Source organism: Pongo pygmaeus, chromosome 1 (assembly GCF_028885625.2).
Source record: "Pongo pygmaeus isolate AG05252 chromosome 1, NHGRI_mPonPyg2-v2.0_pri, whole genome shotgun sequence".
Classification (NCBI taxonomy): Eukaryota; Metazoa; Chordata; class Mammalia; order Primates; family Hominidae; genus Pongo; species Pongo pygmaeus.
The window spans coordinates 177802689-177816029 of record NC_072373.2 but is presented as its reverse complement, the minus strand read 5'-3'; the positions used below and the strand labels follow the sequence as shown (position 1 = coordinate 177816029).

General features: G+C 47.6%; 1 protein-coding gene across 2 annotated transcripts in view; it reads left to right on the top strand.

Annotated features, from left to right (window-relative positions):
• Window positions 1-7575: 7575 nt before the first annotated feature.
• The window catches only part of SHISAL2A (shisa like 2A), a 36043-nt gene continuing 30277 nt past the window's right edge, over window positions 7576-13341 (top strand). For both annotated transcript variants that reach the window (XR_008502574.1, XM_054487701.1), the window contains exon 1: window positions 7576-8080. Coding sequence is in view for 1 of the 2 variants with exons in the window: in XM_054487701.1 (XP_054343676.1) it covers window positions 7899-8080 (182 nt within the window). In the remaining variant the exon portion in view is untranslated. The remainder of the gene's footprint in view (window positions 8081-13341) is intronic.

Below are 13341 nucleotides of genomic sequence, written 5' to 3'. Positions count from 1 at the left end.
CCAAACAACAGATTTTCAATGTAGACAAAACAGCCTTTTATCAGAAGATGCCATCTAGGACTTTCATAGCTAGAGAGGAGAAGTCAATGCCTGGCTTCAAATCCAAAGGACAGGCTGACTCTCTTTCATTAGGGGTTAATGTAGCTGTGACTGCCAGCTTTTTTTTCATTCTTTTTTTTTTTTTTTTTTTTTTGAGAAAGGATCTCGCTCTGTCACCCAGGCTGGAGTACAGTGGTGCAATCTCAGCTCACTGCAATCTTTGCCTCCTGGATTCAAGCAATCCTCCCCTCAGCCTCCCAAGTAGCTGGGACTACAGGTGCACACCACCATGCCCAGCTAATTTTTGCATTTTTTGTAGAGACAGGGTTTTGCCATGTTGGCCAGGCTGCTCTCAAACTCCTGAGCTCAATCAATCCACCTGGCTTGGCTCCCAAAGTTCTGGGATAACAAGCATGAGCCACCATGCCCAGCCTGAAGCCAATGCCTCTTTACCACTCAGAAAATCCTAGGGCTCTTAAGAATTTATGCTCAATCTGGCCAGGCATGGTGGCTCACGCCTGTAATTCTAGCACTTTGGAAGGCCAAGGCAGGTGGATCACCTGAGGTCAGGAGTTTGAGACCAGCCTGGCCAACATAGTGAAGCCACATCTCTACTAAAAATACAAAAATTAGCCAGGCATTGTGGCGTGTGCCTGTAGTCCCAGCTACTTGGGAGGCTGAGGCGGGAGAATCACTTGAACCCAGGAGGCTGAGGTTGTAGTGAGCCGAGACTGTGCCACTGCACTCCAGCCTGGGCGACAGAGCAAGACTCCATCTCAAAAAAAAAAAAAAAAGAATTATGCTCAATCTACTCTGCCTGTGCTGTATAAATGGAACAACAAAGCCTGGGTGACAGCACATCTGTTTATAGCATGGTTTACTGAATTCTAAGCCCACTATTTAGACCTAGTGCACAGAAAAAAGATTCCCTTCAAAATATTACTGCTCAATGACAATGTACCTAGTCAACCAATGGCTCTGATGGAGACGTACAAAGAAGGAGGTTAATGTTGTTTCAATGTCTGCTAACATAACATCCATTCTGCAGCCCATAGGTCAAGGAGTAATTTTGACTTTTAAGTCATATTATTGAATAAATACATTTCCTAAGGCTATAGCTGCCATAGATAATGATTCCACTGATGGATCTTGGCAAAGTAACTTTCATTTACACTGCAAAACCAAAAATTTTCTGTGACTTGCTTTATTGTGATATTCACTTTATTGTGGTGGTCTGGAACTGAACCTGCAATATTTCTGAACTGTGACTGTATCTGAATAGCTAATGAGTGCATGAAAAGATCTTTATCATTAGTTGGCCCTGCACAGTGGCTCATGCCTGTAATCCCAGCCCTCTGGGAGGCTGAGGCAGGCGGATCAATTGAGGTCAGTTGTTCAAGACCAGCCTGCCCAACATGGTGAAACCTCTCTACCAAAAAATACAAATATCAGCCGGATGTGGCTGTGTGTGCCTGTAGTCCCAGCTAAACTACTCGGGAGGCTGAGGTGGGAGGATCACTTGAACCTGGGAGGCGGAGACTGCAGTAGCCGAGATTATACCACTGCCCTCTAGCCTGGGTAAAAGAGTGAAACAGTTGAGACCCTTTCTTAAAAAAAAAAAGTCTTTTATCTTAGCCGTTAAGGAAACACAAATTAAAGCCACGATGAGAAACCACTTTACACCTGTAAGAATGCTAAAGTAGAAAATATTGACAATATCAAGTGCTAGTGAAAACATTTCTGCAATTTCTCTCTCTTTCCCCTCCCTCCCCTCCTCTTTCTTTCTCTCTTTCTCTCTTTTGTTCTTTCTTTCTCAATAGGGCCGTTGCCCAGGCTGGAGTGCAGTGTGGCACAATCAGCTCACTGCAGCCTTGAACTCCCAGGCTCAAGTGATTCTCTTGCCTCTGCCTCCTGAATAGCTAGGACTATAGGCCTGCGCTACCATGCCTAGCTAATTTTTTTTTTTTATTTTTTGGGTAGAGATGGGGTCACGTTGTGTTGCCCAGGCTTGGCAATTTCTTATAAAGTTAAACATATATCTACCCTATAATTCAGAAATTCCACTCCTAGGTATCCAGCTAAGAGAAATGTAAACACATGCCCCAAAACAAAGCATATTTGCAAAAATGTTTATAGCAACTTTATCCATAATAGCCCCAAACTAGAAACAACCCAAATGCCCATTAACAGTTGAATGCACAAACTGTAGTATTTCTATATAATACAGTATTACTTAGCAATAAAGAAGAAGGAACTACTTGTACATAAAACAGTTTCTGTGTATCTCAAGGATGTTGTGATGAGCAAAAAGAAGTAAGACCCAAAGAAGGACATGCAATTTGATTTCATTAGTATGCAATTCAAGAAAAGGCAGAACTAATCTATATGGACAGAGAGCAGAGCAGTGGTACCTAAGGCAAGGAAGGCTCAGGGAGAAGAGAGCTGGTTGCAAATGGGCACAGTGGGCGGAGACACGTGATGGAAAACTGCTGTATTTTGACTGTGGTGTTGGTTTCATGGATATACATGTTTGTCAAAACTCACCAAGCTGTACACTTAAGCATATTCTATGGTTTGTAAAATAGACCTCAATAAAGTTGATTTTTGTTTTCAAGGTAGAGTCTCGCTCTGTCACCTAGGCTGGAGTGCAGTGGCGCAATCACAGCTCACTTCAGTCTTGACCTCCCAGTCTCAAGCAATCCTCACACATCAGCCTCCCGAGTAGCTGGGACTACAGGCACATACCACTATGCCCCGCTAATTCTTTTCTTTGTTTTTAGGGATGGGATCGCACTTTGTTGCCCAGGCTGGTAAGTTGATTTTATTATATTTACTTATTTTTTTGAGACAGAATCTCACTCTGTGCCCAGGCTGGAGTACAGTGGTGCAATCTCGGCTCACTGCAACCTCCGCCTCTGGGGTTCAAGCAATTCTCTTGCCTCAGCCTCCCCAGGTAGCTGGGATTGCAGGCACCCGCCACCATGGCCAACTAATTTTTGTATTTTTAGTGGAGACGGGGTTTCACCATGTTGGCCAGGCTGGTCTCAAACTCCTGACCTCAGGTGATCCACCTGCCTCGGCCTCCCAATGTGCTGGGATTACAGGCATGAGTCACCACACCAAGCCAGTAAGTTGATTCTAAAAGAAAAAAAAAAAAAAAACTCAAAAAAGTATAATTGTTTGAAATAGCAATAAAAAATTGGAAGAAACCTAAATGTCCAAGAGAATGGATAATAAATCACCACATATTCAATAACTGAACGATATAGCACAATGAATAAGCTAAATAGAGTATACACATCAGTATAGACAAAGCTCACAAACAGAAGGCTGAGTGAAAAAGCAGGTTCCAGGAGAATACATGCAGCATGATGCCATTTATTTAAAATTTAATTACATGCAAAGCAATTCCACACATTGCTCAAAGATCCATGCATATGTGAGCATAAATAAGAATATGGGAATAATAAATACCAAATTCAGGAGTGCAGTACCTCTTGGGGAGGAGGGAGGAGTATGTAAGGGACTTCAAACCGGATCAATCAATTTTTTTTTTTTACATTTTATTTTATTTACTTTTTTATTTTTTAAGCTGTTCCTCTCAGAGCAGGGCTAACTCCCAAGCAGTGAACCCAGAGTCAGCCAATTTTTTTATTTTGTAAACTATGTGGGTGGTCCCTGTATTATTCTTCATGTCGCTTTGTGTGTCTGAAAGATCGCCTAGTAAAACAAACAGCAAACCAACGAAGACCTAAACAGAAAGTGTGGCCACAAAAAGTGAGGAAGAGCCTGGCTGGTATGTGGGCCACTGGTTTGTCCCTGGATTTGCTGTCCAACCGTGTAGGTCGCTTCTCTCTGATCAAGATACAAAAGCCTCATTCTGGAAGAAAAGAGAAAACATCCTTCCTGACCAGGCACTCAGAGGGATTTGATGCATGTCACATCCTTTCTTTGCTTCTCCAGCTGCAGAAGCTGGTACTGCAAACTGGTACCCGATCCTGGCCGGGGGGAAGTTCGGTGGCCATGTACACACTCTCAGGCCAGTGCAACCAGGGCAGGAGGGGAAGAGGAGGGGCTGCTTTCACTCTGCCAGGGCCAGAGGCCAGGGACCACACACACAGCCAGGGTACTAGTTCTGTCTGGGCCATTGGTTGCCATGTGACACGAGCAGAACTGGCTCTTCCAGCCAGGGGTTGTCCCCGGGATTGTGGTCACTGGGCTGTGCAGCAGACCATAGCGAGGGGATATTTCTTTCCCAACCCTCCCTGAGGGAACTCGGATCCTGGAGCAAAAGTTGCCAAGATCTTGAGGGCACTGTTTTGTGTACCCTGCAGAAGGGGTCCTGTTAAGGCTGGCCCAGTACCAGACTTTAGGATCCTCCATCTGGAGTAATCTTAGCTAGTGCCCCATATGCAGAAAGGGAAAGTGACCGTTCCCAGCCTAAGTTCACACAGAAGGTGACTGGAACTTCTGACTTGTAGATCCCTGAGCAAGTTACTTAACCTCTCTGGGTCTCAGTTTTCCTACCCATAAAGTGGGTGCATAATTGTGTGCATGGGGGCAGGGTTTGGGGGTGTATGATAGATATTTCTGTGTGGTGAAATTATGGGTGATTTTTATTTTTCCTTTTGGCTTATCTGTATTTTCTAATTTGTTGTTTTATAATGAATATGCATTTTGTTATTTTTTGTTTTTATTTCTTTTTTTTTTTTTTTAGAGACAGGGTGTCATCTCACTCTGTCACCCAAGCTGGAGTGCAATGGCACCATCACAGCTCACTGCTGCCTCAAACTCCTGGGCTCAGGTGATCCTCCTGCCTCAGCCTCCCAAGTAGCTAGGACTACAGGTGCATGCCACCATGCCCAGGCTGATTTTAAACTCCTGGGCTCAAGCAATCCTTCTGACTCAGACTCCCAAAGTTCTGGGATTACAGGCATGAACTACTGCACCTGGCCTATTTTTAATTTTTCTTAATGAAGAGAGTAATACTACACATAGTTGGTGTAAAGATTAAGAGATAATGAAAAGCACAGAGCACAATTTCCCATTCACAGTGTGTTCTCCATAAATATTTCTCCCTGCCCATGCTTCCCTCCTATGACTTTTTTCCCTTCTGGAGTTGGGGACTCTGGCTCCAGGCCTCATTTGGGAAGGGAGGAAGAGGCGGTACAGGACTCTGATCAGTTACTGGCTACGTGGCTTTGGGTAAATTATTTAACCTCTCTCTCAGTTACCTTGTCTGCAAAATGGGAAGACTAACACCTACCTCAAAGGAAGTTTTCAAAGACTACATGACATACAGGATGGGTATTGCCTGGCACATCATAGTATTAGTAGTACTTGTGACTTTGTCACCAATAGAAATCACAGATATTTTCATATTGTATTACAGTAGAGACATATTGAAATACTAGTTATTTTCATTCGCCACTTCAAAATTATAGTAATTAATAGACTCATCTCTAGATCTTATTGACACTTTTTAAAAAGTAGGACTAAATCATGATTCAATATAATTGGTATCCTTTGTAACCCTAAATAATTTTTTTTTTTTAAGTTAAAAACATTATTTGGGGCCTGGTGCAGTGGCTCACACCTGTAATCCCAGCACTTTGGGAGGCTGAGGTGGGTGGATCACTTGAGGTCAGGAGTTCGAGACCAGCCTGGGCAACATGGTGAAACCCTGTCTCTACTAAAAATACAAAAATCAGCCAGGCGTGGTGACGCATGCCTGTAATCCCAGCTGCTTGGGAGGCTGAGGCAGGAGAATCACTTGAACCCTGGAGATGGAGGTTGCAGTGAGCCGAGATTCCAGCCTGGATGACAAAGTGAGACTCCATCTCAAAACAAAACACACACACAAAAAAACAAAAAAAACCCCACTATTCTGAATAGGGGTTCATAGGCTTCATCAGACTGCCAAGGGGGACTTGGAGACAGACATGGGTATCAGTCCTGCCTGGGCCATTGATCACTGTGTGGTATTGGACTTGTTATTTCAGGCACATTCACCCCCGCTTGGCTCACCCCAGAGGGCTGTTGGGAGGAACAAATTAATTCTTGGCTGGGAGAGGGTTTTGGAAATTGTTGGAGGCTTTCTAGTTTTGCCAAAAGCCAGGGCAGAGCGCTTTCTTCCTACCAGCTGATCTCCAGGCCTCCAGGAAGCCTCTCCCTCCCAGAGGATTCCTCCCCTGTACTCTCCATCTGATAAATAAAGAGGCTGAAGTGCACCCTCATTAGTGTAGGCTCTCCAGCTCCCAGTCTGCACAGACCCACAGCTCAGGGGAGGAGTGTTCTGGAGGATAATAACAGTTCCCTCCAGCTTTCATATTTGACCTTACAGTGACTCTTGAGGACACCACCTCCCTCAAAGCCCTCCCCTGCTTCCTCAGATGGTGCCCCTCTGTGTCCAGGTCCTTGCATTTCCCTTTTTACTGCCCTGTGCTGTGATCGTCAGTCAGTCTGACTCCTCCATCAGACTGTCTGTTTCTCAAAGGCAGGCCCAGATCTGATCCCTCTCAGGGGCCCTGGGGCCCAGGTCAGGGCAGCGGCACAATCAGCATCTGAGGAGCTGGCCTGGGTGAGGACAAGGAACCCAAAGCTCAGAGAGAAACAGCAGGGAAGGGGTAGAGCTGGGCTGGAGCCTAGATCCCCTGATACCTACGGCCCGTTCCCCACACGTCCAAAGCAAGGGTGAAGGAATCGGGGGTACCCAAGGCATCACAGTAACTATTTCCTACCCTACCCACTCTTGTGAAAAACGTAGACCTAAGGCACTGAAGGTGCTGTATGAAGCCCTTCCAGATGGCGTAAGGCAACAGGGTACATGGGGGAAGCCAAGGCGCTGAGAGCCCCTTCAGACTGTGGTTCTCTGATGCTAGTGAGAACACTGCCCTTGTTTTCTGGAAGTAATTTTTCAAAATGGACAGGTATGCTGGTTTTGCTGGTCAGTGTGGGGAAGGAGGTTACCGTCTGGGCCCATCCACACCCATATTTGGCTCCTTGTCCCAGGCCAGTGGCAGGCAGTATGAACAGAAGAGTGTGGACATTGTCCGTGCACGAGCTAGCTCTCAGCGAGACTAGCAGGGACTCCAGATGATGAGGACATCTAAAAGCCCGCTAGAAAAGAGGCACCATGAAAGCCGCAGAGAGAGCAAGGACTTCCTACTAGGCCGCCCCCGGTTAAAATCTCATGGGCTTAGGGACTCCGGGAAATGGCTTCTCTCTGGCCCTCAGCTCTCACCTTTAACACGGCTGCGAACATCCCCGGGCCCCTGAGTTGTTGCGGAGGTTGGGTGAGGTTGTGTTCACTCTCCTTACTGACCCCGCCGTGTGGTCGCCGGCTGGTGCCTTGTCTGTCTGCCCCAGCCCCGATTGCCCCGAGACTCCCGGCGCCGGCTCGGTGCAGGTGAGGCGCCCGCGCCCAGGCCTCGAATTCCCGCCCCGCCACTCTGGCCGCGTCGTGCTGTCGTTGAGCACCCAGCGCCCTCGTGCAGGCAGGGGAAGCGCAGTGGGGAGGGGGCAGGAAGCGCAGGCAGAGCCGGGCGAGCACGCGGCTCCCGGCCCAGCTCCCCGCGTCCGCTCCGGCTCCCGCCGCGTTCCAGCAGCCCCGCCGGCCCCTGCCGCCCGCCCCGCCCGCGCCTCCCCTCCGCGTGGGCCGCGCACCTGGCCGCCGCTCGGTCCTCGGGGCCCCGCGCTGCTGTCTCTGTCTCTCTGTCTCGGCTTCTCTCGGCCCCTCTGTCTCTCCGTCTCTGCCGTTCTCAGGCTCCGTTCCGTCTCGCTCGGTCCCTGGCTTCCCCGCCGGGCTCTAGCCGGACGTCAGGTAGCCCGAGGTGGCGGCGGGCCGGGCGCGGGACGCGATGAGCGGCGCCTGCACGAGCTACGTGAGCGCAGAGCAGGAGGTGGTGCGCGGCTTCAGCTGCCCGCGGCCGGGGGGCGAGGCGGCCGCTGTCTTCTGCTGCGGCTTCCGCGACCACAAGTACTGCTGCGACGACCCGCACAGCTTCTTCCCCTACGAGCACAGCTACATGTGGTGGCTCAGGTACCGTCCCTGGCCCTCACCCTACCTTGAACCCCACTCCAGTCTCAGCCCCTTCACCCCAGCCTCAGCCCTCATCCGAGTGCCCACCTGAACATCAGCAGCAAGCTCTAGCCCTTACCGTCCTCATGCCCACGGCATCAACCCTACCACCCCGTGAAACCCCATCTCAGCTCGATTTCCTCATCCTGACCCCAACCAGTATTTAGAGCCATGCTCGGACCTCCCCCTCCTCTAACCCAAAACAATCCTCACTCTATCCCCACCCCAAACTTCATTCCATCACCACCCTCATCCCAACCCCAAATCACATATCAAGCCTCCCCCTGACAGCAACTTTCATCTTCAAACATTCACAGGCAGCCCAACTCCACCCCCAATCATCATCCCACCAAGATGCCCTTCCTAATATCAACACCAGCCTTATCCCTGACTTTCCACACTCCCCAGTACTGACCTCAGACCTTATTCCATCACCAGCCCCAACCTCCTCTTCTGTCCTGCCTGCAATCCCACCTCAGCTCTTCTCCCACATCCTGACTCCAAATATTATTAATATCTAGATCTACATCCAAACCTCAACCTCCAGCCTTAACCCTCGCCTGGTGCTACACCCCAACCCCAGCCTCAGCCCTGCGTCAACCCTTGGTTCCCTTTTGTATCAGTCATTCTTTCGGGCACTCTCTTCTGAGCACTTAGTGTGTGCCAAGCCCTGTGGTGAGTGCTGGGGATGTACCCCATCCTCAAGCTAAGGCAGAAGACTCGGGAGTCAGAGCTGCCTCCAAGTTCATCATGAGATAATGGCATAGTGCAGAAGCTAGCTCAGGCCATATTCACAGAAGTGTTGAATCTCCACCCATAGGACCTCAGTTTCCCCATTTGTTCAGGGAAGAGGTTGCATTCCTGGAGCCTAAGTGTTGGGTTGAGAGGGTAATAGGTCTCAATCCCCCTGGGTCTCCAAAGGCCTCACTTGGAGAATGGAACTTGATCCTCAGCCTACTTTGGGAAACAGGCATCAGCAAAAATTGAGTGGGCCATCTCAGTAGTTAGTGATTTTCCTGTCCCTGGAGGTATATGAGCAGAGGCTGCTGCGCTGTGGGTGGGAAAGGACAGCGTCCTATGCCACCAAAACTTCTCAAGTCTCTGGCTTTCCATCTATCAAATGGGCAGTAGGATGATCAATCATTGCCCTGATTTCTGACTAAGGCAGTGGTAAGGGTCAAATGACATAACAGAGATGAAATCAACTTGACATATGCCAATGACAATTGCAAATATTATTGCTTTTTCTAGGTGACTCGATCCACAATTCTAAATGATTTTCAGATGGCCAGGTTATCAGATCCTATATATTTGTGCTATCTATAACCCAGGGAATTATATTAATGTATTTTCTGTTCATCCATATATTCATTCATTCATTCATTCTAGCCTTTACTTTGTGCCAGGCACTTTGCAAGGCATTGGAGACACAAAAATCAATCATTCCCTGCCCCTGAGGAACTCACAGTTTTTTTAGAGATACAATGGTAATCACTTGACAAGTTCATTTTGCTTGCTGCCCAGAAAAACCAATGCACTGAGAACAACAGGTTTTGCAGCAAAGAAAGAGTTTAATAATCACAGGGCCAACCAAGTGGCAAAATAGGACATAATTCTCAAATCCACACCCTCATTCCCCACCCCCCACCCCACCAGAGAATTCAGAGACTATGGTTTCTCAAGGATTGGTGGCAGACAGGGCTAGGGAATGGGGAATGCCAATTGGTTGGGTTAGGGATAAAATCGTAGGGGATCAAAGCTACCTTCTTGCACTGAGTCAGTTGCTGGATAGGGGGGCTCACAAGACCAGTTGAGCCAGTTTATTGGTATGGGTTACTGGTCCAGGTGGCACCAACTGGTCTGTCAAAATGAAAGGTCTGAAAGATACCTCAAACACCAGTTTTAGGTTTTACAACTCCTCCTATAGGAGGAGTTGAGGAGATTACAAATCGTGTGACCTCCAGCTACACGACTCCTGAACCATAATTCTAACCTTGTGGTTAATTTGTTAGTTTAACAAAGGCAGTTGCAGTCCCTGAGCAAGGAGGGTGTTAGTTTTAGGAAGGGGCTGTTATCATCTTTGTTTTAAAGTTAAACTATAAACTAAATTCCTCTTATAGTTAACTTGGCCTGTGTCCAGGAATGAAGAAAGACCGCTCGTAAAGTTAGACACAAGATGGAGTCAGCTATGTCAGATTTCTCTCACTGTGATAATTTTTCTGTATCAGATTTCTCTTACTGTGATAATATTCGCTAGGGCACTTTCACAACACTCACCTAAAGTGAAACAATGAAGTTTTGTTGAAGGCCCACTGTGTAGTTGGCATTGAGCTAGGTGCTGAAATAAGATGGTACTGACCTCCCTTGTAAGTACAGAGACAGTGTGGAGCTTTGGGGCTGGTCAGAATCTGTCACTTATTATCTGTGTGGATTGGAAAAGTTATTTAACTTTCTAGTATTTTCTCTCAACTTTAAAATGGTGATAGAGATATTTGTGTGATGGAATTGTAAGAACTAAGAGGAATAATGCACATGAAAGTGACCAGTGCATATAGTAGGTGCTCAATAAGAGAGTTCCCTTTCTTTGGTTCATAGGTGTGGGAAGTGAAATTCAGTGTGGAAGTGAATTGTCCGAGATCTCCTAGCAATATCATAGCAGACTGAGACTTAAAGAACATTACCTAAGACTATCCAAGGGTTAGATACTCTCACGCATTCACAACCCTGGCACTTCTCATTTTACACATGAGAAAACTTGAGAAAGGTTAAGTTACTATCTGGGAGTGTCCCAGTGAGAGGCAGTGGCAGAGCTGGGTTGAAAACTCAGGGCTGTCTCATCTCAAGCCCTGGCTTGTCCTGTCTACTACTGTCTGAATCTCTCTTATAACCTGATCCACTCAGATCATCTGAAAAATACTCACTGACCCTCTAGTGTCTTCTGGGCACTGTGCTGGCCCCTGAGGACACAGAGGTGAGTAATTCTGTCAGCACCCAGCCAGGACCCTTTCCCTCTTCCACTAACCCCTTCCCTACACAGCTCTTGTGTCTTGTGGTCCCTTCCGTTGCCCTGGAAACTCTGACGTGGCATGCTTTAGTGGCTCAGACAATGCTTTCTTCGGGGGTTGGATGGGCTGATCTCTGAGGTAACATCCCATGTCAGTGTGTTCCCATTCTGTGACCCCAAGGTGGCTAAAAGGCTCTAGGGTGACTCTTCCTGGACTCAGACATAATGTGATTCATAAATACCACAGGCAATTGCAAAGTGCAGGAGAGGAACTGAAAGTCCTCAGGATGTCTAGGGCATCAACGTGCTCTGAACCTTGAAGTAACTCTTCCGGCTGCTCCTAACAGAGCCCGGATATTGCAAGTGGAGACCTTGTTTTGCTGCAAATTCCATTTGGCCCTTTTCATGAAAGTCGGTCCTTAAAAACATCAAAATCTCCAGGTAAGCACTGTTTCCTGGGAGAGACAGTGCTCAAGGAGAATTGCTATCTTTAAAATTGTGCCTCAGGAAGTGAAGACACCCTGTGGAGAAGCAGTTGGTGCTGTCACACCGTCTGGTCCACTTGCCAAACACCCTCCTCCATCACTAGTTCTGTTTTTTTACCAGGGTGTGAGCCAGAAGACAGCAGCCTTGCCGGAAGGCAGAGTTTGTGGTCAGACCGTGTCTACGGCACCTCATTTCATCCCTCCCACCACCTGGTGAGATAGAAACCTTTATAAATGAAGAAAATGAAGGTCAGAGTGGTAAAGTGATTTTTCAGCTTAAATGTGGCAGAACCAGGATTTGAACTTAGAACTACCTGACTCCAAAGCCCTTGGTTGTTAGGTTGTCCCTCCAATTCTTTCTTAAGAGTCACAGTGGGTTTTTATCTTTCAGAGTCAGAACGGTAAAATCCTCGAAGACTCGAGGCTCTCTAATCCAATTTCCTACCCAGGATAGGAATCTCTAACTACATTGAAAGATATAACTTATTCACGTGTCCTGCACAAGCTTCTCCCATGACAGGGACTCATCCCTGCTTGAGGCAGTACATTCACCATGGAACAACTCAGATCATTTGAAGTTCATCTCATGCTAAGCACAGATTTTCCTTCTTTGGAGCCTACCCTGTTGTTCCCAACTCTGTCCTTGGAGTTTGGTTCCTCTGTCACCAGGACAGACCAGCATAGACAGTGCCTGCCCCCGACTGACCTCCGATCTGGAACGTATCACCCCAGAGTCAGGGAAGAGGATGGGCAAGAAAGCTGGAGAAAGAATGGTAGACAGGGACAAACAAAACTCTCCCCCTCACTCCTCAAAGGGCCTCTCTTAGAGGCCCCTTTCCATCCAGGAACCCAGAGTTGTCCCACACATGGGTCCCAAGCAAAGCACAATTCTCCTAGATAACAGCCCTACGAACAGTAAGCATATCTCAAATGAGAAAACAATGCTTAATTAAAGTAACTAAAAAACTAAAAAGCCCTACATACTCAATGTAAAAAATGTGAAAAGGACAAGAGAAACGAAAAGAGAAAGAAGTATGAGTAATCCAGTGTCTAAGCTTGGATTCACCAGAAGACTCTGAGATGAGGATTTGATGGCAAGTAGTTTATGTGGAAAGTGATCCCAAAAATCACTGGTAGAGGATGAGAAAGTGAGACAGGGAGAGGAAGAAGCCAACAATGGGTGTATTACCAAGCAAATTACACCAGAGGTAACTGGAGCTTAAACTCTGCCAGCCAGTGTAGAATGTACTCCTCAGGATTATCCCACCTGATGGCCAGGAAGCTGGATATTTAGCTAATAATTTCTGTCAGTCATCGGTCATGGGCTGGTGGGGTAAGGAAGGCATTGATTATCCTGCACTATTGACTTGCCAATGTGTCCACAGAGCCAGTTCTGGGCCCAAGAAACCCCTCAGACAAAGAGGTAATAACAGCTGTTTGCAATAGAAACTTTGGCCAGGATAGGCCGGGCATGGTGGCTCAAACCTGTAATCCCAGCACTTTGGGAGGCCGAGGCGGGCGGATCACAAGGTCAGGAGTTTAAGACCATCCTGGCCAACATGGTGAAACCCTGACTCTACTGAAAATACAAAAATTAGCCGGGCGTGGTGGCAGGCGCCTGTAGTTCCAGCTACGCGGGAGGCTGAGGCAGGAGAATTGCTTGAACCCGGGAGGCGGAGGTTGCAGTGAGCCGAGATCGTGCCATGCACTCCAGCCTGGGTGACAAGAGCAAT